The following is a 26385-nucleotide window of genomic DNA, read 5'->3' as shown; positions in this document are numbered from 1 at the left end:
TATATTTTTCTCATTGAAGGTTATGAAATGTTTTTGTGTAACTAAAAGAGTTACAAAATATTTATTCCCTTTATCTGAGTAGAGTACATTGGAGACAAACAGGTCAACAGGCTTATCTAATCTGACACAATTGTAAAAACTACCTCACCCACTGTGACACATTGTGCTTCAGTGTCAACTGCCATCAAATATGTGGTACTACATTCTTGCAGCTGTGATCTCTCTCCTGATATTGTATATATACAAAAAGGAAGATCCTAAGCCCATACTTGGAATATATGTGCAACCAGGAAAGTGGTTTATTTTGAAATATGTCCTGTTTTATGTTTTATACAGGTACCGTTTGGTGAGTGAAATTATTGATTTATTCATTAGATCAGTATTTACAGTATGCATTTTATTTTGGCTAACCATTCTAGAATTGTGTTCAGTGACAAGGCAGATCTAAAACAAAATGTCTTATGCTTAGGACTTATATATCAATGTTTTTTTAAAGTTTTCATAATCACTGTTGTGTATTGCAAATAATGCATTTTGAAAATGACTTTTATTCTTTTGGACACATTACTAAAGCTAAAAATCTAAATAGATATATATTCAACCTTACACAACTAGTTATTGCATGCTCTAGCCTGAGAAAGTTTTGGAAATCTTGAACAAAGCATAACCACTTTCAAAGTAAGTCTTAATGTATTATTTTGTTGATTTGGTCCACTTTATGCACAGTTAGGCTAATCAGGACTGGACCTACAGTTTAAAGTGGAATCCGAACCACTATGTGCCTCCACCGGGAATTGAACCCGGGACCCCTTGATTACAAGGCGACCCGCTGGGCCATCGGGGAGGACTACTATTTTTTGATTATAACTTCACTTAGGACTTTCTGATGTGTACAGAATTAATTGTCACTGCTAGTGAAAGCTATTTAATGGTGCTACACATATTTGCAAAATATAATACGTAGATATTGTTGATGTAGTAAAGTCCACTTGCTCAAGGAAAGAATGCTGCACAGTTTTTTTTTAATAATATTTCAATGTTAATTACTTAATCAGAATCCTATTTTATTCAGTGGAAGAACAAACGAACAAAAACTACAGTTAACAGGATGATACCTGGCTATGGAATTAAGATGCGAAACACTATCGAAGAATTGGATGTGCCTCAATCTTTATCCAATCATCCAAAGGTATGTAAGTGTAAATTGACAAAAGTCTAAAAATAAAGAATACAACTGTTTTATATGAAAAGCTTTCTTGCCGACCGAGTATACTGACCATTTGACTCGTAGGCTCACGTCTGAACAATCTGGACTTTGTTTTCTTTAATATATTTCACCTATCGTTCATCCTTTTCTATTACAAATAACCTGAAGAGATAGAAAGTGATATTAAACAACCAAATTCAAAAGAGTAAACAAATAGGTAGGTGTTGAGTGAGATTGGAATTTTTTACCATTTTAATTACAGCTTGACCAAGAAATGAAGACCCACCCCTCAGGTGCTCTCATCGAATTATTTCAACCGTAAGCAAGCAGAGGGGGTATGGCTGTTTGCTATGTAATCTTCTCTTGCATTTGTGTTCAACATACAGGCCCGTATCTAGATTTGATCTCCAGGGGGGGCTCAAAGTTATCAGGGAGCTTTGTAAACCAAGTCCATTTTTCCAAAGTTTAACATTATTAAATGAAGGCAAATTGTGTGTGTGTTGGGAGGGGGGTCCATTAAGTTACATAAATTTTAGAAATATACAAATACTACATTTTTCTATATCTTTTTTAAATTATCACTTGACGTGTTAATTGAATGCTACTTAAATCGTCCCTTACTACACACTCCATACTACTTTTGATAATACAGATACATATTTATATCATGCAAGAAAAAGTGGACAGGCGCCCACCCAGCGTTGAATAACATGGGTACCTGGGGGGTAAAGGTGGTCAGGGGCGTGATGCTGATCACATCACCCCCACTCACGACCGGATCAAGAAAGTGTGGGGCGTTACCCCCTATACGCCTTCATGGCATGGTGCTAAGCACATGGGAGCACCTTATTTTTTTATTTTTTTTTCTCCCCCCAAGTATATTCCATCTCTGGCTGAAGCAATGAAACACTCCTTCATTCCCAAAACTTGGGAGCTGTTAACCTTTGATGCAGATGCGGAGGGAATTTTCATGACGACGTCAAAGTCACAGATTTCTGTATAAACAGGAGGTCGCAACAGAGGCAGCGAAGGTACAGATAAATAAGTTCCCCTATGAAGGAACTATCTAAAGTCTACAGCAGAGAATCTTCTAAATACTTGCCGCTGCTGTTCATGCTCTGTGAATTTATCCTTCACCAAAGTTGTGAGCAAATATTATCGGCTGTCTACATTTTCACTCTTCACTGCAAAGAAATTGTACACAATAGTTTTACCTAATGTCAAGGTCCTGATGGCAATGCCAGGGGGGGCTCAGCCCCCCATGGCCCCTGCCTAGCTACGGGCCTGTCAACATATTGTTGTTGCCTTTATTCAGTTTGTATAATTGCCATACCCAGTGAAAGTACAGATTTAATGTTCAATTTTTTGACTGAGTTAATGGAGGAAAGCTGTAAATTTGGCAATATGGGGCACTCCGGTACAAGCAAAAGGGAAGCGAGAGGAGAAAAGAAATGACTGTTCTCTTTAGTTCACGAGTTTACCAGCATTCTAATCCAACTAATCTGCTCTTTCTTCCAGTGAGGATGGTGGAAATAGATGAAATTTATGAAATATAATAAAATAAATAGTGGTTACAAGTACAATCTCATTCGAAACTAAACATAAAACAAAGGTCTCCTTTCTTTATTAGCAAAAATATTTGTTGTCCTCATAAGTTTAAGCAACTGTCGTCTTTTGTCTACTTCAGTTATTTTGCATCACTTTTCTACCTCTTGAATTAATCATAATGATGAAGATAAATGAATGCCTTACCTAGAATTCTAACCTGGTGCCTCTGGCTTCGTAGCATGTTGCACTGAGGCTAGTGCCACAGGCAACAAAGTATAAAGTATTTATATATTTTCTTATGTTAATTTTTCCATTCTGGCCAGGGCCAGATTAACCTATGGGCAAATGGGGCAATTGTCCTGGGGCCCCCACCAAAAAGAAGCTGTGAAGGGCCTCCACCAAAAAAAATATTTTAACCAGCTGGCTATGCTTGTGAAAAATTACATAAGAAGTTGTATTTTAAAAATAAAAATAAAAAATCAATATTGTCGTATGTCTACACTCTTCTGGATCCAATTGAAGCACAGCTCTCAGTCGATCTGTTTGTAAATATCTGAAGACAATGACAAAGAAGAGAAGGTTATTGTAAGAAGTGGAGCGAATGGGCTCTCACGGTAGATGTCGTCCCTGGAAATCGCATTGTTAGCAGTCTTTTGGAATGACATTTTAGAGAGATTTGATGGTATGAGCAAAACACTCCAGGATCCAAGGTTAGTTCTTCAGTCTGCCATTGACATTTTGAGATCTTTAAAGAAGTTCGTAGAATAAAAAAAAAAACTCATTTTGTAAATATGAGGAGATAGCCAGAAGAGTACAATAAGGAACACTCATGTCAGCGGGTGAGAAACATGCAACTGAATCCTCTTGACTATGAAAATAAACCTCTCGCCTAGTGAACGTTTCAGAGTGGAAAGTTTTCTACCAGTGATTGATCAAATCACCTCATCACTCACAGACAGGATTTTTCCCTATGAAACTGTCGCAAAGAGGTTCAGTATTCAAAACGAACTTGCAGTGGCAACTCCATCACAAATTACGTCTGCAGTTCGCGAGCTTGTGAGCGTCTACGAGGAGGATCTGGAACCCTTGCTAGAGAATGAGCTCATACAGTTTGCACACCTAGTAAACAGTAGCAATGTCAAACATCAGGAAGACATCCCAATGGAACTGTATATGTATATTGTATAATATCGTATGTAAGGACCCGTTCCGCAGTACATTTCCCAATGTCGAAATTCTCTTTAGAATGTATTTGGTCTTAATGGTAACAAACTGCAGCAGAGAAAGATCTTTCAAAAATGAAATTAGTGGAAAACAGGCCATGGAACAGGATCGCTTATCCAATCTTTGTTTATTAAACATTGAACGTGAACTTCTTCGTGAATTGGACTTCGATGATGTTAAGCCTTTGGGAATTTTCTTGAAGAAAGTGTAGTTACTACAATTTCCACAATGAACCTGTAGGTCATTGTCCAGTAGATGGACCATGCATATGTAGTGACATATTTACTCTTAATTGTAAATAATATAATTTATAATAAATTATGTACGTAAGTACAGTCTACTGCTCAGTTCTGTTTCTGTCTGAACACCCTTAGTATTATTTTCCTGTAGTTTACGGTTATTACAAGCATAAGAAAACAGTTTTTTCTTTGTGACGTTTCAGGAGAACACACGCTCCTTTCATCAGACATTTATTTTCATTTTGACTAAAGATACAGTTATAACAATGGTTAGTAATTTTTAAACAAAAAGAATCTGTTATATAATGGATGTTGTCAATGTTACATTGCTGTAATATAGCAACTTAACTGTGAAAAAAGCAGTCTATTTTATTTTTATTTTAGAATTTTTTAAATTATGAATCCCAAATATCATCAGGTAATTCAAATTCATCATTGTTTTCACAAAGTCTCTTGATGTTTTCTGTTACATTAAATTTTAAAGATGGTGGCTTACTCCATTTGTGAAAAAGAAAACTCCACACTGGATCTATGTTACCATTTTCATTATTTAATTTATTCCAGTGTTCTTCTGCAATGAACGAGGCTTCCCAGACATTCAACTCTGTGTTTCCCGTTAATCTTTTTAAAACCCTTCTCTTTTTAATGAAATGCTTCTCTTCGATGATATGAGTTGACAAACCTGTTCTTGGGTTTAGATTTATAATGTCCAAATCATGTTCGTGCCATCTTATTGCCATTTTCCTTGCTGTTTGTCCCACAACAGAGACAACTGACTCAACAATTCAAACATCAGTCCATAGAAAAAAATTAGCGGGGGAAAAATACATCCATGCCAAATCAGAACATTCGCGTATAACAATGGATAACATATTTTTAAATTTTTTCCTGAGAGCACAAAGACTATGTTCTAATAATGAGGATATCAAAAATGAAGAAGAAAGGCTCTTTAATATAGCAAAAGAAAATGGCTTTCACACTAACAGAATAAACCAAATCAAAAAACAAGTTGCAAGAAAACTAAAGGAAAAGAGAAATACAGACAAAGATGAAAAATCTGTTGAAAAGAAATTTGTGTGCATTCCATTCCACAAGGGATTCTCACATAAAATTGCAAAAATTTTTAAAAGTTTTAATTTCAAAATTGTTTTTAAAGCACCAAGAAGTTTGGAATGTACATTTAATGAATTCAAAATGAGAAACTCGCTACCAGATGTGGAAACCACAGGAATATATAATATAAGTTGTTCATGTTCAAAAGATTATGTGGGACAAACAGCAAGGAAAATGGCAATAAGATGGCACGAACATGATTTGGACATTATAAATCTAAACCCAAGAACAGGTTTGTCAACTCATATCATCGAAGAGAAGCATTTCATTAAAAAGAGAAGGGTTTTAAAAAGATTAACGGGAAACACAGAGTTGAATGTCTGGGAAGCCTCGTTCATTGCAGAAGAACACTGGAATAAATTAAATAATGAAAATGGTAACATAGATCCAGTGTGGAGTTTTCTTTTTCACAAATGGAGTAAGCCACCATCTTTAAAATTTAATGTAACAGAAAACATCAAGAGACTTTGTGAAAACAATGATGAATTTGAATTACCTGATGATATTTGGGATTCATAATTTAAAAAATTCTAAAATAAAAATAAAATAGACTGCTTTTTTCACAGTTAAGTTGCTATATTACAGCAATGTAACATTGACAACATCCATTATATAACAGATTCTTTTTGTTTAAAAATTACTAACCATTGTTATAACTGTATCTTTAGTCAAAATGAAAATAAATGTCTGATGAAAGGAGCGTGTGTTCTCCTGAAACGTCACAAAGAAAAAACTGTTTTCTTATGCTTGTAATAACCGTAAACTACAGGAAAATAATTCTATCATGCAAGCAATGCGTACATACAAGAAAAACTATTATTCATCTATTACGGGGAGAGAGGTACGTACATTCCAGAAATATCAAATCAAGATTCAAACGACACTTCAGAGAATCAGATTTTTGAGAAGATGCAAGTTAAACAATATAGTGCCAAATTTTTTGAAGTGGAAAGTTCGAACTCGTAATACCTACACCAGTGATTTTAAAGGAAAGCTACAAATGTTAATGATAGGACGCCTAATCAGGGACTCGTACTCAGAATTGGACAGCCTTTCTCGAAAGACATATGATCTCCACATAACATTGTCAAATTCTTTGCACCCACTCATATGGGATAAAGTAAACAGAGCTACAGAACAAGTTGTAGAACACTACAGCAAGCTTTCAGAAAGGAGACTTGATAGGAAATTCTACCAGCTAATTCAAGAAGAACAAGTTATATACAACAACAATGAAAGAAGGGAAGCAGTTAATGTCACTGGTAAAATAGAAACTAAGAACATTGACAACAGATTATTTATAAATCTTACGGATATTGAGGTACCTGATGAGTATATAGAAATTTTTCAATTCGGAATGAAATTTTCAGTTGGTAGTGCTTATATACACAAGGAAGATTTCGTGATTTCAATAGAGAAAGCACTGAATTTCTTAGATGATGAGGAGGAAAAAAGAAAATTACGAAGTCTCACACATGATGCTCTTGATGAACGTTTAAGTTTTGAATACAACAGAAGAACTAACAGAGGTCCAAAATACACAGAACGGGAGAAAGAGCATATAAGGTTGGGGAAAAAAGTTCATGGTTTCAAGATCTGGTTGAAAGAAAACGACATTTTCTTAATAAAATCGGACAAGGAAAATAAACCTGTCCTTATCCGAATTAAGGACTATAAAGAAAAAATGGAAGAATGTTTCAAATTAAACAATTTCACAGAAACCTCTCGAAACCCTATAACTAAAATAATAAATGAGGTAAAGAAAGTAATTGAAAGCAGTATCACGATACCAAGAGAAATGAAGAAAAAACTCATTGTCAAAAATTCAACCCTGCCGATTGCCTTTGGACTACCAAAAACTCACAAACCGGGAACTCCAATACGACCCATCATTGCAACTTTCACACATCCTGCATACAAACTATCCAAATATTTAGTTGAAAGACTTGCTATAATTAAACAACAAACACCATTCAGTGTTAAAAATGCATATGAAGTCAAACAGAAACTAAAAAATATTGTTTGGAATAGTGAGTATCGTATTGCAAGTTTTGATGTTGAAAATTTATATCCTAGTGTCCCAATAGAAGGTGCCACAGATGCATTACACAGATGGCTTATTGAGATGAAGGTTAACCCAGTAGAATCATGGGAAATGGTTCGATGGTTTACTGTATGTGCAAATTACAATTACTTTATATTTGATGGCAAAATCTATCAGCAAAATAATGGTCTATCAATGGGAAACCCAGTATCCGGAATCATCTCCAGCATTTTCCTTCATTACATAGAATCTCCAATTGTTAATGCGATAGGTGCGGATATCAAACTCTACATCAGATATGTAGATGATGTGCTAATTATTGCTAAAAATGAGAACACCATCATGGACGTATTTAAATCGTTAAATGAATCACATCGTCGCATAAAATTCACTTTCGAACCCATGAATAACAATGTAATTTCTTTCCTTGATCTGCAAATTAAGACAACTGACTCAACAATTCAAACATCAGTCCATAGAAAAAAATTAGCGGGGGAAAAATACATCCATGCCAAATCAGAACATTCGCGTATAACAATGGATAACATATTTTTAAATTTTTTCCTGAGAGCACAAAGACTATGTTCTAATAATGAGGATATCAAAAATGAAGAAGAAAGGCTCTTTAATATAGCAAAAGAAAATGGCTTTCACACTAACAGAATAAACCAAATCAAAAAACAAGTTGCAAGAAAACTAAAGGAAAAGAGAAATACAGACAAAGATGAAAAATCTGTTGAAAAGAAATTTGTGTGCATTCCATTCCACAAGGGATTCTCACATAAAATTGCAAAAATTTTTAAAAGTTTTAATTTCAAAATTGTTTTTAAAGCACCAAGAAGTTTGGAATGTACATTTAATGAATTCAAAATGAGAAACTCGCTACCAGATGTGGAAACCACAGGAATATATAATATAAGTTGTTCATGTTCAAAAGATTATGTGGGACAAACAGCAAGGAAAATGGCAATAAGATGGCACGAACATGATTTGGACATTATAAATCTAAACCCAAGAACAGGTTTGTCAACTCATATCATCGAAGAGAAGCATTTCATTAAAAAGAGAAGGGTTTTAAAAAGATTAACGGGAAACACAGAGTTGAATGTCTGGGAAGCCTCGTTCATTGCAGAAGAACACTGGAATAAATTAAATAATGAAAATGGTAACATAGATCCAGTGTGGAGTTTTCTTTTTCACAAATGGAGTAAGCCACCATCTTTAAAATTTAATGTAACAGAAAACATCAAGAGACTTTGTGAAAACAATGATGAATTTGAATTACCTGATGATATTTGGGATTCATAATTTAAAAAATTCTAAAATAAAAATAAAATAGACTGCTTTTTTCACAGTTAAGTTGCTATATTACAGCAATGTAACATTGACAACATCCATTATATAACAGATTCTTTTTGTTTAAAAATTACTAACCATTGTTATAACTGTATCTTTAGTCAAAATGAAAATAAATGTCTGATGAAAGGAGCGTGTGTTCTCCTGAAACGTCACAAAGAAAAAACTGTTTTCTTATGCTTGTAATAACCGTAAACTACAGGAAAATAATTCTATCATGCAAGCAATGCGTACATACAAGAAAAACCCTTAGTATTTACTATATATTATAGTTACGGTGTTCACTCTTTATAATATACTGTAGATGCAGAATTTTACTGGTGCTATGGCACTACAATTTTCGTCCTGTAACTTTATTTTACTGCGCTATTCTCCCTGTAAACCTATCTGCGATATGTTCAATTGTGAATGACTACTGATTCTAGAATCAGGCCTACAATTTCAACTGCTGAAAATTGGTGGTTGACATATTGAGCTAATAAAGCTCCTAGTAGAAAATAATAAAACAAATGAGGGCCACCACAAAACATTTTGCCCAGGGGCCTCCACAAACCTTGATACGGCCCTGCTTCTGGCTAATCGTGCTGATCAAAATGAATGATGGTTGGATTGAAGGACTAGCAAATCCAGAATCTGGACGTTTGTTGTCTATCAAACACTCTGAAAGAAAAAGTGCTGGTTCCAATATGAGCAGAAAGAACACTAGATTGTAATTTGTAGTTTAATTAATGTCAGATATCTTGGTAAAAGTCAATTATAAAATACTCCCAAGAATTACTTTATTAACTTAAATAATGTCATTGCAACTACTCTAGTTATATATTATCTCTCTCTAGGCTTTTGATGCTGTATTTTTTGCTGGTGCCAACATGAATGGATATTACTTTGTGATAGGATCGGAGAGAAGACACCATAATATCTGCAATGGCCTCTGTTATCTAATGGTAAATTCCATATATATGCATGTACAGAGTGGTCCATATGTGTTGTCGCCCCCTTAAGTTTCCGTGAAGTTGTGTATTTACATTTCACCCTCCATTTCACGAAAATCATGGTGCTCATACTGACATTGTGGATGTGTAAACATCCATCCTGGTGACAGTGAATCCATCAAATGTGTCTGTTTATTAGAATACCTTATGCTGTATTGGATTATTGTGTTATTACATATTTATGTAGGGGTGACAAGACATTCGGACCACCCTGTATGTATGAAGTGTAAGCGATAAATGTTAAAAAAGTGACCAAGTCACAAATAACACAACTCTTATGCTGCACATGCAGCTTATATTTTGATTTTGTTTGTTTGTTTTTCCTCATTCAAGCTGTAATCATGCCTTGTCACCTCTTGTCTTGAATTTTGTGCAGTTCATTTCCTTGTGTCGTAAGCTAATAAATTGACTTATTTGGTTTCAACTGCATGTACCAATAATTTCAAGTCTATCTACTCAGTTTGTAACCAACCATATTTTAATTTTAGTATTTTCATTATGGCTTTCTCAAATCTATGGCAAGGGTGAGTTAATTGATTGGCTTTATTTTACTTCACTTTTGTGCCACTTTTGGCTAATTTCGAAGATGGGGATGAGTGATGATATGATGAAATTGATGAATGGACAATCACAAACATCAATGCCCAGGCTGGGATTCGAACCCAGGCCCCTAGTGTCATAGCATGATGTGCTAACCACTCTGCAAGGGTAAGTTGTAAAAGCAATGCTAGAGGCTAAGACATGACGGCTAAATATAGACAATATCTATGTATCTTTCCACCATAATTGCTACTGAGTTAGTTTGTTAATGCTACATGATATTCCAATATCAGTGCGACTTTGATTTCATGTTTTTCAGGAGACTAAGCTCAAGAAACTTAAAATATGGGAAAATGTACATTTACAATACATTTTGTTATGTTGGGATCATCAAGGATCAATGTACAGAGTGGTCACAAAGTAGGCGTACCTCCCTTCTATTTTTGACACTACGGTGGTTATGGTTGAATGCTTGATATGGACACATACCTATTGGTTTAAGAGTCCAGAACATCGGTATGGAGACCGTCATTTTCGGAACATCTGAATTCTGGGCCATGTTCTGGCAGAATTTTCCCAGAGATTAATACGGGGTCATGTACGTGAAGACATCTTCCACAGCTGCATGTAACTCTATGTTGTGTGATAGTGGTTATTTCAGACTCTGTCATTGATGAACCTCCAGAGATTAAGTCGGGACTACTTGGAAGTTCGGTTAAGGGAGCTGGGTAATCTTCAGAACTTACCCAGGAAATTTAGGTAAGGCACACTTGCAATGCGAAGTGTGCCAGAACATAGCGCAGATTCAGCTGTGCTCTGAAAGTGACAGTCTCCATACTGATTCTCCAGACCCTTAAAGTATCAGGTATGTGTCCATATCAAGCATAACCATCACAGTGTCGAAAATAAAGGGAGGTACGCTCACTTTGTGACCACTCTGTATAATGCAGAAAATGTATGATCTGGGAATGTAAAATTGTGATTCCACTGTATATATGTAATACATTCTTCTGAATTTATTAGATGGATTCGCCCCTATTCTAGGATGATCAGATTTTCATAAACGAAAAGCAGCACATCCATGAGCACCCAAGCATCCAGAGATGGTCAAGGATGGAATGGGGGACGTAATACTTAAATAAGGGACTGTCCCTTAAAATCCAGGATGCTTGGCAAAGCAACTCTCACAATGTCCTATTTTAACACTGTAAGACGAATGTCAAAAGATGGATATTAGCATTTTTTCTTCTTTTTTTAGGTGCCTGGCATAGGGCTTTTATGTAACTCTAAATTGCCTGACACTATTTTATTTGGTGCAGAAGAAAACAAGTTTGGAGCAGAAGGTATTTCCCTCACACCAGTAACACCAATGAAGAAGTGGAAGATTAGCTACACTGGTACCATGAGGTATACTGTTAGATGAAATTTAGTAATTTTTGGGCTAGTAGTTCGTTTCTATACTCTATATATAGCTTCTTGAAAAGCCTTGCTTTCTCTATCATATTGTTGTAGTATTTTCAAATACAGAAATATTCACATAGTCTTTTCCTGTTTAAATAGAGAATAATGTGAAAAGAAACATGGGAATAGATTATATAATGATTTACGATCAAAACAATAATATGTTAGAATAACAGTGATAGGAATTTATGAAGAATGTATAAGCCCAAAATTCTATAAATACGTAACTATAATTAAATATCAGTGAAAATACAAGAGTTTTTTTTTATTTGGATCTACATATATTACTTTTTAATTTGATTAAAATACAATTTCAGGTTGAAGGATGACACTTCAAAGAATCATAATGTTGAATTTGAATTCGAGTGGTCATCCAAACTTCCATATTTTGATTTTGATACTGGTATGCACCCAAAAGCACTTTCACGAAAATTTGCTACTGAAAAATGGACACGAACATACTTCAAGACTTTAAAAAAGTAAGTGTTGCCAACTTGTACGCTTATCTTTCTTTTTGTTACATGTACCCGGTCCATATCTATTGGACATTCAATTATCAATACACTTCAGTAGTTCCATTTTACCCGTATTTACATTTTGATACCGAAATTCATGCACATGTATACAAAGTATTTCTCAGTGCACTGAATGTTTTTCTAACAATTTGTATTTTAAATACAATATTATTGTTTAATTCTTTGAATATAACTAATGCATGTTTTGAAATTTGTACCTGTATATTTATATAGTTTTGATGAAGAAGCGTGAGTTGTGCATACAAAATAATTAATCATGTTCATTTACATGCATGCAAAGCTCTTTATAGTATGTTGATTTTTATATGCAAACACTTATAGTATATTATACTTAAATTCCTTTATATACTATTGATGCACTTTTATCATGTAGCTTCTATGTCCCTCGGATTGACAACATCCATACCCACGGAAAGCATGTGTCTACAAACAAATAAATATAATACTTATGATTATGTTCTTAGTAAATATTAGTGGACACTTTCTTGAAGTTACAAAAATTCACACAATATATTATTAGAATTCAGTACTGTTAGCATTTTAAGTTACTGCAGATCTTTGTAGAAATAGTACTATTATCTAATAGGGGAGACCGGGGTAATTAGAACATGGGGTTATTGGAACATGTTAATGTAGAATAATTTAAAACGAAAAGACTGGTGTAATAACATTTCATACCTATGTACCTACACTAAACCTACATGCAGAAAATTTGTTATTGGAATAACTACACAAAAGTAAGTTTTATTTGACTTTTATTATACACCTGCAAAAAATGATGTGACGCATGTTTGGTGTTTCTCTGCTTCTGCATATACTGGATGTGAATGAAAGAACCCTTGCAAAATTTTCTTCACCCCTATAATAAAACATAAGGGCACACATCTTTTCATGTGAGTTTGGTTGTCTATGGGCATTTTGCCTGGTTTTTATAAGCAAAGTTCTTATTACCCCAAAAATTTCTCCAAAGGGGTTATTAGAACATTGCGTAATTTGCTTGATTTTGCTTGGGGTAATTAGAACAGTCATGGGGTAATAAGAACATCATCTTGAAATACCATGAATATGACAATAAAAATAATACATTGTCATAACAACATTTGAAAATGGTTAGGCTAAGTTCAAAGTTCCACATTTGTGCAATATTTATAATAATTTAGTCATAACAGTTATTTTTGACTGGCAATATGAAAAACAAATATCTTCAATCATATGTGTTCTTTCAGACAAGAAAGATATGATACATTCAAATTTATAATTAAATTTATTGAAATTGTGTACATTTGCATTGGCATCAAGGTTTATATACAAAGGTCAACTCTTTAAAATTGTACAATGTATAATATAATGTCATACTTGGTATTTTGTATCAACATTCAAAAAACGGTAATTGTAATCATTAGATAAGTATATTGTGATATACATAGTAAAATAGAATCAGAGGATGACGATGTAGTCCTATTCAAACTGGAAAAGTACTACGCTGTATATTACGAGCGAAAGTGGTATGTTGGTAGAATTATTAAAATCTCTAATGGCCAGTCTAAAGCAACAATCAAGTTTCTGGAGGAAAAAGAAACTGGCAAGTTCGATTGGCCACGAAGACCTGATGTTGAGGAAATTGATAGGAAGTTTATATTTTACGGACCTTTGGAGTTAAATGGAATCGGTCCATTTACCCTTCCATTGTATGACATCATTAAGAGCAAGTATGAAGCTTTCAAAAAAGAAATCAAACATTCAAATCAGTAGATCTACTGGTGCCAAACTGACAAATGTTAATATGGGTCAAGTGTTCTTTGGTGTAGCTTTTGTCATGTAGCCTATATTTTATGGTTTCATATATAATTGTTTTTTGAGACTGATAAGCTTAATTTCTGTATATATTAGTTTTTCACGACAGTTAAACCTGTTAGTGTAAGTTATCTTAAGTGTTTTTAGAAGTATTAGCACTACTTGTTACAAATTGGAGTAAGTTTTCCTCCAAAAAAGATGCTTTTTTGTACTTTTTCTAATTGATATACTAGATTGTACATGTAACTATTAGAAGTTTTTTCTTTACTACATTGTAGAATGGCCTGTAACCTTTCAAATAAATCATAGAACACTGATTTTCATTCACACATGTTTGCTTCACAGCTGGGAAATTGAACTTTATGAAAAAAGACGTTAACTTGGGATTTTATTTAAACAAGCATTGATAACTCCAGAAGAAGTAGAGCTATTGTGTTCAAATTTGCAGGATAAATGAGACATTTATATATGATGTTCTTATTACCCCAACAGCAATCTAAAGCTATTCAGTTGAAATTTCTAACTTATGTTCCATTAACCCCAAATGGGGTAATTGGAACAATTTTATGGTGTCATGACAATTTTTTTTTTGGACGAGTATTTGCAATGCAGGTATGGTCATTATTTTTTTCAAAAATATACAAAAGATGTTCTTTGAAATGGTAGAAATTTTTAAAAAATCCATCAGTAACTTTCTGAGTAATTTACAGTGGAACTTCTACAGGCTGTTTCCTGTTCTAATTACCCCGGTCTCCCCTAGAATGAACTCAAACTACTGTATTTTTATAACAGGTAAATAGTGCACGTGATACAACAAATCACATTATTGATCAAATATGTTGAATGTAAACTTCATTTGTAACTCATTAATATTTGAGTAAAGTAATTGTTAGTTGTTAGTAGAATTATAAATAGTACATGAAAGCTCAAAAACAATGTATATTTTCTATTCTTGTCACAACAGCTCTCATCAGAGTCATTATGAACAGATGGGAGAAGCAAACGGGACCATTAGCATAGATGGGAACATCCACAAACTACAGATGTCTTCATTTCGTGATCATAGTTATGGTATGCAGTTAAAATAAGAAAATAAATACAGTGTAAATTTTACCTACAAAGGGTAAAATTTAGAACTCTAAATAAAATCTGTGGTCAGTGTTATATATTAGTGGAAGTTTAGTTATGAAGTCATGGGCTGAAACAGCCATAAATTTCAAATGATATATATATTGTTGTTATAGTTACTTGTTGATGATTTTTTATACATGTGTTATGGAGTTAATACAAAAATGTTCGAACCCAAGTGTTTCATTAAATAAGTGGCGACAATGGATTGGATACATTTGTGAGTTGAACAATTAATAAGATTATTGTAGTTGAATAGAAGATTCAAATCTACTGTAAGAAGTTTGAAAAATGAATACGTTGCCATTCTTCGAATCCTATGAGGTAGGAAGTAATATTAAAGCTTATGTACGAAGATTTGATTCATTTTTAAAAGCACAAGAAGTTAAAGAAGATAAAGAGGTTCATTTATTGTTATCAGTGATTGGAAACAATGCATATGAGGCATTGCATATTAAATTAGCTTGAAATGATCCTAGTAGTTTTCCTGTCGAAGTTTTGCTGACTGAACTCGTTGTTATTTATGAACCTAAAACAAACAAGTTGTTTGAGATATATAAATTTTAAAATGCTAAAAAAGAGCATGGTGAATCAATGGATGACTATATATCACGAATTAAAGGCAATTTTATTATTATTATTATTATTATTATTATTATTATTATTATTATTAAGCCAGAAGATTTTGATAATGAATTAAAGCAACAAACAATTTTTGGACTTGAGGAAGGTACATTAAAAAGGAAGTTAATTATGGAGACTCCAAAGACGTACAAAGATGTTTGTGACTACATTAGGAATCATGAAGTACTAGACAGATTTGGTAGCCATATTCAGCAAGACTCAAACATCCACAAAGTTAACACATACACACCAAAAAGTATGTACAAGAGCAAATTAGAGGTAAAGAAATGTTATAAAGGACAATTGCACAAGAAATGTTCATTTTTCGTTTTTGAAGCCAGAGATTTCCAGAAGGAACGAGAGAGAAAGATATGGAAACGGTGAATGCTCGAAACGATGTACAGAAGAGCTTGGTGGTGAGCATCATCAATTTGCTAACTTGGACTATATGGAATTACCTTCTGTGGCTCACAATGAAGAAATGGAACACCAGAGACAAGGAGGTATGCAGGGCCTGGAGAAGCCAGGATGTTCGAAACAAAAGTCCACTGCAGCAGCAGCATTCCCACGAAGGTCTGCAAGGATACATAAACCACCTTGCAGATATATCCAGATTAGAATGGTTATAATTGTTGTTATTATTATGTTTCATTTGCACCAAGGGGAATATTGTTATATATTAGTGGAAGTTTAGTTATGAAGTCATGGGCTGAAACAGCCATAAATTTCAAATGATATACTGCGTGAGGCACCTAAAAGTACCACCTGAAATAGCGAAGAAACCAGAAACAGTAGCAATGTGAGGTTTGCGGGAAACAATAATATCAAATGGGGCTCGTAAATCGGAGGTATGGGGTGGGTCGAAAAATATCGACAAATGGGGCATCTGGAGCAAAGTCATATTTTTTTAAATGGAACTATATACAATAACATGCATAATATAAAAGAGCACACGCAGAGAAACACAACGCCGTTGGTCTCATGCATCTACTGCACATAGGAACGAAGATATGGCCATGTGAAAATATGTAAACAAACTAACAAGTGGCCCACTTGACCGTCAGTACCACGGCATGTACATAAACATAAACCTCATACAAGTATGAGATGTCAGAAGCCATTGGACAAGATAAAGGCAGAACGTGTTAAAGGAAGAAAAAATACAGTAGACATCATCAGCACCATGTATTTGACAGTGTTACAGCATAATGAAAATGACCATGACAGTATGTCGAAGAACCACTGCGTAAGAAGCGAAAACCTGTCAAAGTGTGTGTTCAAAGTGGTGGCCGTCAGCTGTGATACAGGCAACGAGGCGCCCACGCAAAGATCGTTGCACAGAATGTAGCATCTCGTAGAGAATGTCCCTACAGGCCGCAGTAATGCGGTGTTGCAAATCCTCTGGAGTTGTTGGCACATCCCGGTAGACAATGTCCTTCAGCTTTCCCCACAGGAAAAAGTCTAACGGTGTCAAATCTGGGGAACGAGCCAGCCATTTGACAGGCACTCCACATCCAATCCAACGATTTGGAAATGTATTTTCCACACATGCTGTAGCGCGTCTTGCACTGTGAGCTGGGCACCCGTCATGTTGGTACCACATTTCCCTCCTTGTCTGAAGTGGTATGTCCTCCAATAGTACAGGCAGTTCATGTTGTAAAAACTGTATGTATCGGTCAGCATTCAGTGTCCCTTGTATAAAAAAAGGGCCAATGAGATGTTCACCCACTATACCACACCACACATTCACACTCCATGGGCGCTGGCGTTCCACTTGGCGAAGCCAATGTGGATTTGTCACCGACCAATGGTGCATGTTCCTTAGATTGACATTTCCATGATTGGTAAAAGTTGCCTCGTCAGTGAAGAGGATACGTGACAAATCGGGTGTGTCGTGTCGTAACATCCATGTGCAAAACCGAACACGGTCCACAAAATCATTCCCGTGAAGTTCCTGATGGAGGGAGATATGATATGGGTGAAACTTGTGTGTGTGCAGAATGCGCAATACACTTCGCTGACTCATCCCAGCATCCCTGGCAATTTCACGGGAGCTAACGTGCGGATTCACAGCAACAGCGGCAAGACGGCAAGAACATTTGTTGCACCTGCCTCACCTGTAGTTGGCTTGTTCCGCACACGTGCTCGTGGTGTTACACTTCCGGTGTCTCTTAATTTAATAAATAACTTACCAAACAGACGTCGAGATGGCTGTCGTCTGTCCGGATATCTCTCTGCGTACACACGGTAGGCTTCTGAGGCATTCTTTCGGCATTCCCCATAAATCAGGATCATGTCCGCTTTTTCTATGTTTGTGAACACCATAATCTTCGCTCTTACCACTACGACTGCTTGCTATGAACTAACACGATCTCGTGGACCTGATATCAAAACTTGCTCTGCGTAAAGGCAGTTCTGTCAGGCACCTGAGAAGTCTTACATGCCGTGGTACTGACGATCAAGTGGGCCACTTGTTAGTTTGTTTACATATTTTCACATGGCCATATCTTCGTTCCTATGTGCAGTAGATGCATGAGACCAACGGTGTTGTGTTTCTCTGCGTGAGCTCTTTTATATTATGCATGTTATTGTATATCGTTCCATTTAAAAAAATATGACTTTGCTCCAGATGCCCCATTTGTCGATATTTTTCGACCCACCCCATACCTCCGATTTACGAGTCCCATTTGATATTATTGTTTCCCGCAAACCTCACATCGCTACTGTTTCTGGTTTCTTCGCTATTTCAGGTGGTACTTTTAGGTGCCTCACGCGGTATATATTGTTGTTATAGTTACTTGTTGATGATTTTTTATACATGTGCTATGGAGTTAATATTAAAATGTTCGAACCCAAGTGTTTCATTAAATAAGTTCTTTGAATCAATACACGATAGTCAGTTCATTTAATGTACATTAGTTTATTTAAGAGTGAATTAATCATAATAATTAATAGTGATAAAGGATGGATGCTGATTAGATGGAATAAATTAATGAGCAATGTTTTGACCAGGACTTAAATCCTAGTGGGTTTGAAAATGTATGAAGAACATTGGAGTGTGAACTTCACTTTTTTAAGCTGCATAGTTTTCTCCTTTAAACATTTTTTGTACAGAAACGTAAGTTGCATTACAATATTTGTTGTGATTTACTTATTTATTTTGCATTTCAAATTGGACAGTTTGATTAATAGGCAAACCTTTAAAAAAAATTTAATTTGAAAAAACTAGGAACGTTGCACTTCATAAGAATATGTTTTTTCATATTGCCTCTGTAGCCATAGGAAATGTGTAATTAATAATATATATATAATTTAAACATTTTGACACATACTTTCAAAACAAAATAAGAATTGATCATACCTTGAAACTGTAGGTCCAGTCCTGATTAGCCTATCTGTACATAAAGTGGACTTAAAACAAACTTTTTGACAAATATCCTACAACACATGCATACATTAAATCTTATTCATGCATGAAATGTTAAATTAAATAATTTAGGCTGTTTTGAATCCAATTGTAAGACACATACCTGTATCATCTCACAAAGAAATTTATTTAAAAATTTATGCGTTGAGTCTTAATTAAACAAATCTGTTTATGTACCTTCATTTGATTTGTCAAACAGGAAACAAGAGGGATTGGGGCTTAATGCGTCGATACGCTCTGCATTACATGTTTCTAGAGAATGGCATGAAAATAGCAGTGGGAGTTATAAGTCAACCCTGCACATGTTCATCGTAAGTATTATTGTTCATAAATATATATTTAGAATAGTCGGAAAATATGCACTTTACAAGAAACAACATGTTCCATGTAACTGGTGAGGACAAAACCAAGAACCAAGAACTTTCTCCAGTCGTGACTTTATTCAGTCCTTGTTCTCTGCCGATGTTCAATTTGCAACTTGAACTTCCAGGGTTTCCAATCTTGCATTGTATGCAATAGCATCATCATAGCAGTAGGAGCATAGGATCCACTTGATTTAATATAAGCTATCAATTGATATATTCTTCTTTCCTTAACTTTTTCTCTCAGCCTTTCCTTCTAGCAGTCGCATATTCTGAGAATTTGACATGGTTTACTGTAACAATTCCTATTTATTGTATATATTTATTATATATTAATTATATGTAATAGAAATAAAACACCAATGTAGGTATGCAAGTAAAACGATAACAGAAGTCTGACAATTTCAAATTTTCCAGCAATTTCTATACAGGTTATGTGAAAAACTCCCGCACTGTGGCTGTGTGATCTAAGGCATCCAGCTACGGAACGTGCACAGATTCGAGTCTCCTGAGGAAGTGTTACAACTTTTCTGCTGAGATTTCGGTGGCTACCATGACCAAACTGGGGAGCTATGAATGAGTAGCGTAACATGGTTATGGAAACCTACAATAACGACGGGGATTCATTGTGCTGATCACGTCACCCTATAACTGGCTGGATGATCTCTCACCTCGGCAGGTGGGAGTGAGACGGACAGTCAGTAGGTAGGCCCTGGCCCTCACGGGTTATGTCTATGTGAAGAAAGTTGGTTTACTGGTGGTAAACCAGAACATGGAAGAATATGCCACTGTCTCCTAGTGCATAATGTGGCCATGATTTCCTTCTTAATCAGTGTCACAACCATTTTTCTTCCTGATCACCTGAGTATTGTCTTTACTAATTCTTTCAGTTTCATTTCTTACTTTGTTACTTTCACACACTCCATTCCTTGCCATAAACCAGATTACTTTTCCCCACTATGTAGTATGTTTTATTCCATTCAAATATAAATGATAACTGAACAGTTTTGAGCAAGGAGCTCTAGGAATCTATCAAGACTAGATACCTACTGGGTGAGAAAGACAGAAGAATACTTTATCTTAATCTTTCCTTCTCCACCTCCAAATAAACAAAACTATTGCTACATGATAAAAATCATTTACTAGTAAACTAGATAGACACTACATAGAAATTTTCAGCGAAAAATGCAGGCTCGACCAGGACTCAAACCTGGGGGTCTGGCATACTGTGCCATTGCTCTACCACTAAGCTACCGAGCCAGCCTGGCCTCGCCTGATTTTTTGCTATCGCTGTTTTACTTGCATGGAATCGTCTCTGCCAGTGCTACCGCAACGGGATCTGTTGCCATTGAAACACAGTAGACTTCGACGTTGCCAGGTTCCTCCCAGCGTAGAGATGTTAATTGATAGACACTGGCTAAACAATGAGGAATCCCATCTCCTAATATAAATAATTATTTAAAAAATGAATAGATTTTGGTAAGATGCTAATATTAACTTGTCATAAACTGGTCTCCATGACATGACCAGTATTTTTGATTCATTGATTAGGTTTATTTTACTTCACTCTTCTGCCACTTTTGGCTATTTGCAAAGATGAGGATGAGTGATGATATGATGAAATTGATGAAGGGACACTCACGAAGGACACCCATGCCCAGGTCAGGATTCAAACCTTGGACCCTGAGTCAAATCTTACCCTCTGGCACTGTCATCAGATTTTCAACCATAAGCAAAGAGAGGGAATGTGCACTTTGCAATAATCTCTTTTCCATGTAATCCTACCCTTGCGTTGCCAAAATGTCCGGCATTCTTCAACATGCCATCCTCATCTTTATTCAGTGCAAAATGTGTGTATTATCTAGAAGGAGAAAACTGTACACAGCAATAGCAGAGATGTAATATTTAATGTTGTTGAAATTTTTTTTACAACAAAACAAGGGAGAGAAGTTATACATGTGGCAACATTGGGGCACTTTGGCACAAGCGAATGGGAAGTGAGAGGAGAAAACAAATGACCTTAGTTCACGTGTTTGCTGGGTTTTTTTCTCACATGTAGTCAGTTCTTTCATTCTAATCATCTTTTTTATATAGCTTTCTTAGCTAGATTTTATGTAGAAAGAAGTACAATATGTTTTTTAAACAAAGTGTTAAATTTGCAGGTTTTTTTTCCATTGAATAACGATAAAATATTTTTCTTATGCTCATTCTAGGCTTGAATTGGGTTTTGTGTGTACAAAGGATGGTCATCTGTCTGCTGTAGAATGGTGCGATTTCAAACTGTATCAACATGGGGAAGGAGGAACACCACCCCAAGATTACAGTTTCCAGTTCATTGCAGGTAAATATATATGCTTCTTCTTCTCTTCTTCATAAGTCCACAACAACTTCATACACTGAAAATTTTGGCCTTCTTAAAAATTTCTCTCCATTTTTTTTTTCTGTCCTGGATGCACTTCCACCATTTGTTGATCTTCATATCTTTCACATCCTTAATAACATCATCTTTTGCTCTTGTTCCTATATATATATATATATATATATATATATATATATATATATATATATATATATATATAAAAGGGATGGTGGCCACGGTGGCTCAGTCGGTAACGCGTCTGACTACCATGCTCAAGGTCCCGGGTTCGATCCCCGGCCGGTTCAAATCCAGGAACTTTTCTAACGGTGGAAGCGGCCCCGGCGCCTACCCAGCGTCGAATAACATGGGTACCTGGGGGAAACCCTGGGGGGTAAAGGTGGTCAGGGGCGTGATGCTGATCACATCACCCCCACTCACGACCGGATCAAGAAAGTGTGGGGCGTTACCCCCACACCCCCTATACGCCTTCATGGCATGGTGCTATGCACAGGGGAACACTTTACCTTTTTTTACCTTTTATATATAAGGGATACTTCCATACTTTCTACCTACATGTGACAATGAGGCTACAACCTCGAAATATCAAACTTTTCTTCAATTGTGATAAGTGTTGACTGTCTCCTACGCTATTTTATATATACATGGTGTTCCGGGAGGAAGCGGAAATACTTTGGGAACTGGTAGTATGGGTGATTCTAAGCAAAAAAGTTCGTATGAACATGGGTCCGATTTAGAACGATAACGATGATATGAACAGAAATAAAAATGATGTAGGAAAACGTAAACAAAAACAATAGCAAGTAAAACATGGCAATGTAATGGTAATTGTGTAAGTAAATACGAGAAGGGACATGCTGATACTAATCTTTATTGCACGAATTTGTGGTGTAGCAGTAATTAGTACACGATAATTAAGTAATGAAGCAAGAAATAAATGTAGAACTGCTCATTTCAGTTGGTTGATCATTCAACATCTGAATTCCACCTACCCTAATCGATGGATTGGTCGTTGTCATCATCATGGTAGTGGTCTGGTTCCGTGGCCACCTCGTTCTCTCGACCTAACCCCTCTTGATTTCTGTTTATAGGGGTGGTTGAAGCAGGAGGTTTACCGGGATAGGGTGAATACAAGGGATGAACTGCACATTCGCATTATGATATCATCGTGAACTTTGTAGTGCAACACAAGATGTCCTCCTTCCACATAGTACACCCTGGACTGATTTTGCAGACGAACGAGGCTCTGGCGACTGGCACTATGGCCACTATAATTTTGTATGTGTTGTCCTGTTTTTTGTCCTTGTGTGTGCTGAGTGCTTCTTTACAGCCTCAGCTTTTAACGAAGGTCAGAATATTTTAATATTTTAGTATCACGACACTGCAATTATGCTATTTTAGTTCTGGTAAGGAGCTGGACCCTGTATAGCATGATGGGTGCAAAATAGCCTTTAAGTGCTGATGCACCCAAAAATTTGAATTCAAATTCAAAACAAGATGTCCTCTGATGCACTCAGAAGTGCACTGATGTTGGTGGTGGTATTTTTGAGAGTCTGCTCTGACCTGCTACCATTTCTGTGGCCATTTCCCTCCTTACATTCGTTCATGTGAGTACTGACTAGCAGGTGTTAACATTTAATTTTTCCAAATTTATTGCTTGCTTCATTACTTAATTATTGTGTACTAATTACTGCTACACCACAAATTCATGCAATAAAGATTAGTATCAGCATGTCACTTCTCGTATTTACTTACACAATTACCATTACATTGCCATGTTTTACTTGTTACTGTTTTGGTTCACATTTTCCTACATCATTTTTATTTCTGTTCATATCTCCGTTATCGTTCTAAATCAGATCCATGTTCATATGAACTTTTTTGCTTAGAATCACCCATACTACCAGTTCCCCAAAGTAGTGCTGCTTCCTCCCGGAACACCCTGTAACAGGAATAGGATGAGAAAAGGTGCCAGAAGGATGGATAAATACAAATGAAGAAGGAGACAGTAAACACTTACCAAATTAAAGGAAAAAGTGGGAAAAGAAGAAATGGTTCACAGAATAACGAAGAGTAGGAGTACATAATACTAACTGTAGCATTGGTACAATGTTGCCAGAGAAAGACAATAGGAAAGAAATATAAGGTACTTTCACCAGTGTTTACTGCATAGGGTGGGTGGTTTCGGGGAAGAAAAGGTTATTGGTTGGCTAGGTTAAGTCCGGGGGGGGGGGTATAGTGGCATGCATGCGTGATATATAGGCCCTTTCCTATCGCCTGCGGAAAGACGTGTCTGAGTGGGGGGCTAAAAGATGGATTACGGCAACACGGAAACAGTTTTTGAAGCTGGTATTATGGCTGTTGGTGTGGATGGCAATTGTGAAATCAGTTTTGGGTGGAGGAACTGTGATTATTGATCCTTAGATTCAAGGGGGTGGAGGTTTCGCCCAGGTAGAAGTTGCCACAGATTTTGCAGATGAGGTTGGGTGCCCTTGGGGTGAAGGGTGACTCACCTGCGGCTGTGGGGATCAGGAGGGTGCGGGAGGTGATGAGTATGGGGCAGGTCTTGCACCTGGGTTTGTTGCAACTGTGAGCTGGGGGAGTGGTGTGGAAGGGGTGGGAGTGTTTTGAACCAAGATGTTCTTGAGGTTGGGGGTGGGGGTGATGGAAGGCGACACATTTGCGATTATCTCGAAAGCGGCTCGTTTGCAGACCCATGTTTACTGAGACTTTTTTGCTTCTATTATCGTGCACTTTCACCTGTGTCAGTTTGCACTATTACTTATGAGACACCCTATATATAACATGTTAGGCAGCTATCAGCTTAGGGTGTTAGCTGTGATTTTTCAGCATCCTAAAAGGATAAACATAATTGATGTGAAACTTTGCATGAGATGAGGCAAGAAGACTGCCAAGTCTTGTCCTGTCTCTCTTGATACCATCGCTAGCGAAGATGTATCCAATATGTGTGAATTCCAGTATATTTGATATGATTGATTGATTGGTTACTGTAATTTCATCATGTTGCAGAGTTACATGATGACATTTTTCTAAATTCTAAATTTTCATAATTAAATGAAAAATAAATGTACTTGCTAATATGTTTGTTATTCCTAACATTTGCTTTATATTTAGGAGGAAGAACATACACAGTCCAAATTCTGGTTAAGGAACAAAATACTCATTATGTTGGATGGAGATGGGAAGCTCAAATGATCGAAAGATTCATAGAATGTGCTGTTGATGGTGTAAAAGGATGTGGCATTTCAGAGTGGAACTATCACAACGTAAAGGGAAGACCAGAAACATATAGTTCAACTGACCCTGACTGGTTCAGCAATGTTTTAAAGGAATATGTAAATAGTAGTTAAGATTTTTCTAACATTTCATAGCTCCAATGGCAGGGATTTCCAAATTGTCAATGGCAAGCTATCATTTGTTTACTGAGATAATTTTAATGGATTGTGAATGGTTGTCCATTAGTGTTGAGTGTTATATCGCAATATTGTAAAAATATCGTTCAGACAATATCAACTAGATGATATATCATCACAATATTTTGTCGATATATATATATATATATATATATTGTGTCGACGACATATCATCACGATATTTGGTGATATATATTGTGTTGGTGATATATCGTCATGATATTTTAGCGATATATGTCGTTGATTGAGTTGGTGTTTTAAGTCCACTAATCGGGACTGGACCTACAGTTTAAAGTGGGATCCAAACTTCTATGTTCCTCCACCTGCTATCAAACCCGGGACCCCTGATTACGAGGCAATGACACAACCACTGCACCATCAGGGAGGCCCATGATATATTTGTCTCTCTCTGCACTAGGAGTAAGACAATACCACTTTGAACCAATACCAAATCTCTTAATCGATTCCCACCAATACCGATGCTTGAAAATTGTAAAGATTAAAAGTTGGTCAAAATATTGATTAATATTAGTGGATTAGTATTCTACTACTATGCGGTGGCTCAGTCGGTAACGCGTCTGACTACCATGCTCAAGGTCCCGGGTTCGATCCCCGGCCGGTTCAAATCCGGGAACTTTTCTAACGGTGGAAGCGGCCCCAGCGCCTACCCAGCGTCGAATAACATGGGTACCTGGGGGAAACCCTGGGGGGTAAAGGCGGTCAGGGGCGTGATGCTGATCACATCACCCCTACTCACGACCGGATCAAGAAAGTGTGGGGCGTTACCCCCACACCCCCTATCCGCCTTAATGGCATGGTGCTATGCACAGGGGAACACTTTACCTTTACCTTTTTCACTACAATTATAGGTATCGAGTTTTGCTTTAAAATATTTAAAAAATGACATCAGAAAATAAAAATACCTGTTATCTAATCACAAAACACATTTTTTCACAAAAATCAAAGAAAAGTTGCACAG

At 36.1% G+C, this 26385-nt stretch overlaps 1 protein-coding gene across 1 annotated transcript; it reads left to right on the top strand.

Moving 5' to 3' along the window:
- Positions 1-220: 220 nt before the first annotated feature.
- Positions 221-25467, top strand: LOC145993082 (uncharacterized). Its single transcript, XM_083129412.1, has 9 exons — positions 221-346; positions 1073-1189; positions 9568-9675; positions 11522-11670; positions 12042-12203; positions 15019-15125; positions 19433-19544; positions 21809-21936; positions 25108-25467. Exons 2-9 carry the CDS (start codon positions 1109-1111, stop codon positions 25341-25343), a joined length of 1083 nt encoding a protein of 360 aa, XP_082985538.1. The 5' UTR covers positions 221-346; positions 1073-1108; the 3' UTR covers positions 25344-25467.
- The last annotated feature ends 918 nt before the right edge of the window (positions 25468-26385 follow it).

The sequence above is a fragment of the Lepisma saccharinum genome, chromosome 1, assembly GCF_977018435.1.
Source record: "Lepisma saccharinum chromosome 1, izLepSacc3.1, whole genome shotgun sequence".
Lineage (NCBI taxonomy): Eukaryota > Metazoa > Arthropoda > Insecta > Zygentoma > Lepismatidae > Lepisma > Lepisma saccharinum.
This window is presented reverse-complemented; position numbering and strand designations above follow the sequence as displayed.

What these genes read in the sequence shown, in the direction of transcription:
- LOC145993082 (XM_083129412.1), top strand. Translation starts at nt 1,109, where the DNA reads ATGATACCTGGCTATGGAATTAAGATGCGAAACACTATCGAAGAATTG. An exon ending in TACTTCAAGACTTTAAAAAA is followed by an intron (nt 12,204 to 15,018) that starts GTAAGTGTTGCC and finishes TTGTCACAACAG; the next exon opens with CTCTCATCAGAGTCATTATG. An exon ending in CAGTTTCCAGTTCATTGCAG is followed by an intron (nt 21,937 to 25,107) that starts GTAAATATATAT and finishes CTTTATATTTAG; the next exon opens with GAGGAAGAACATACACAGTC.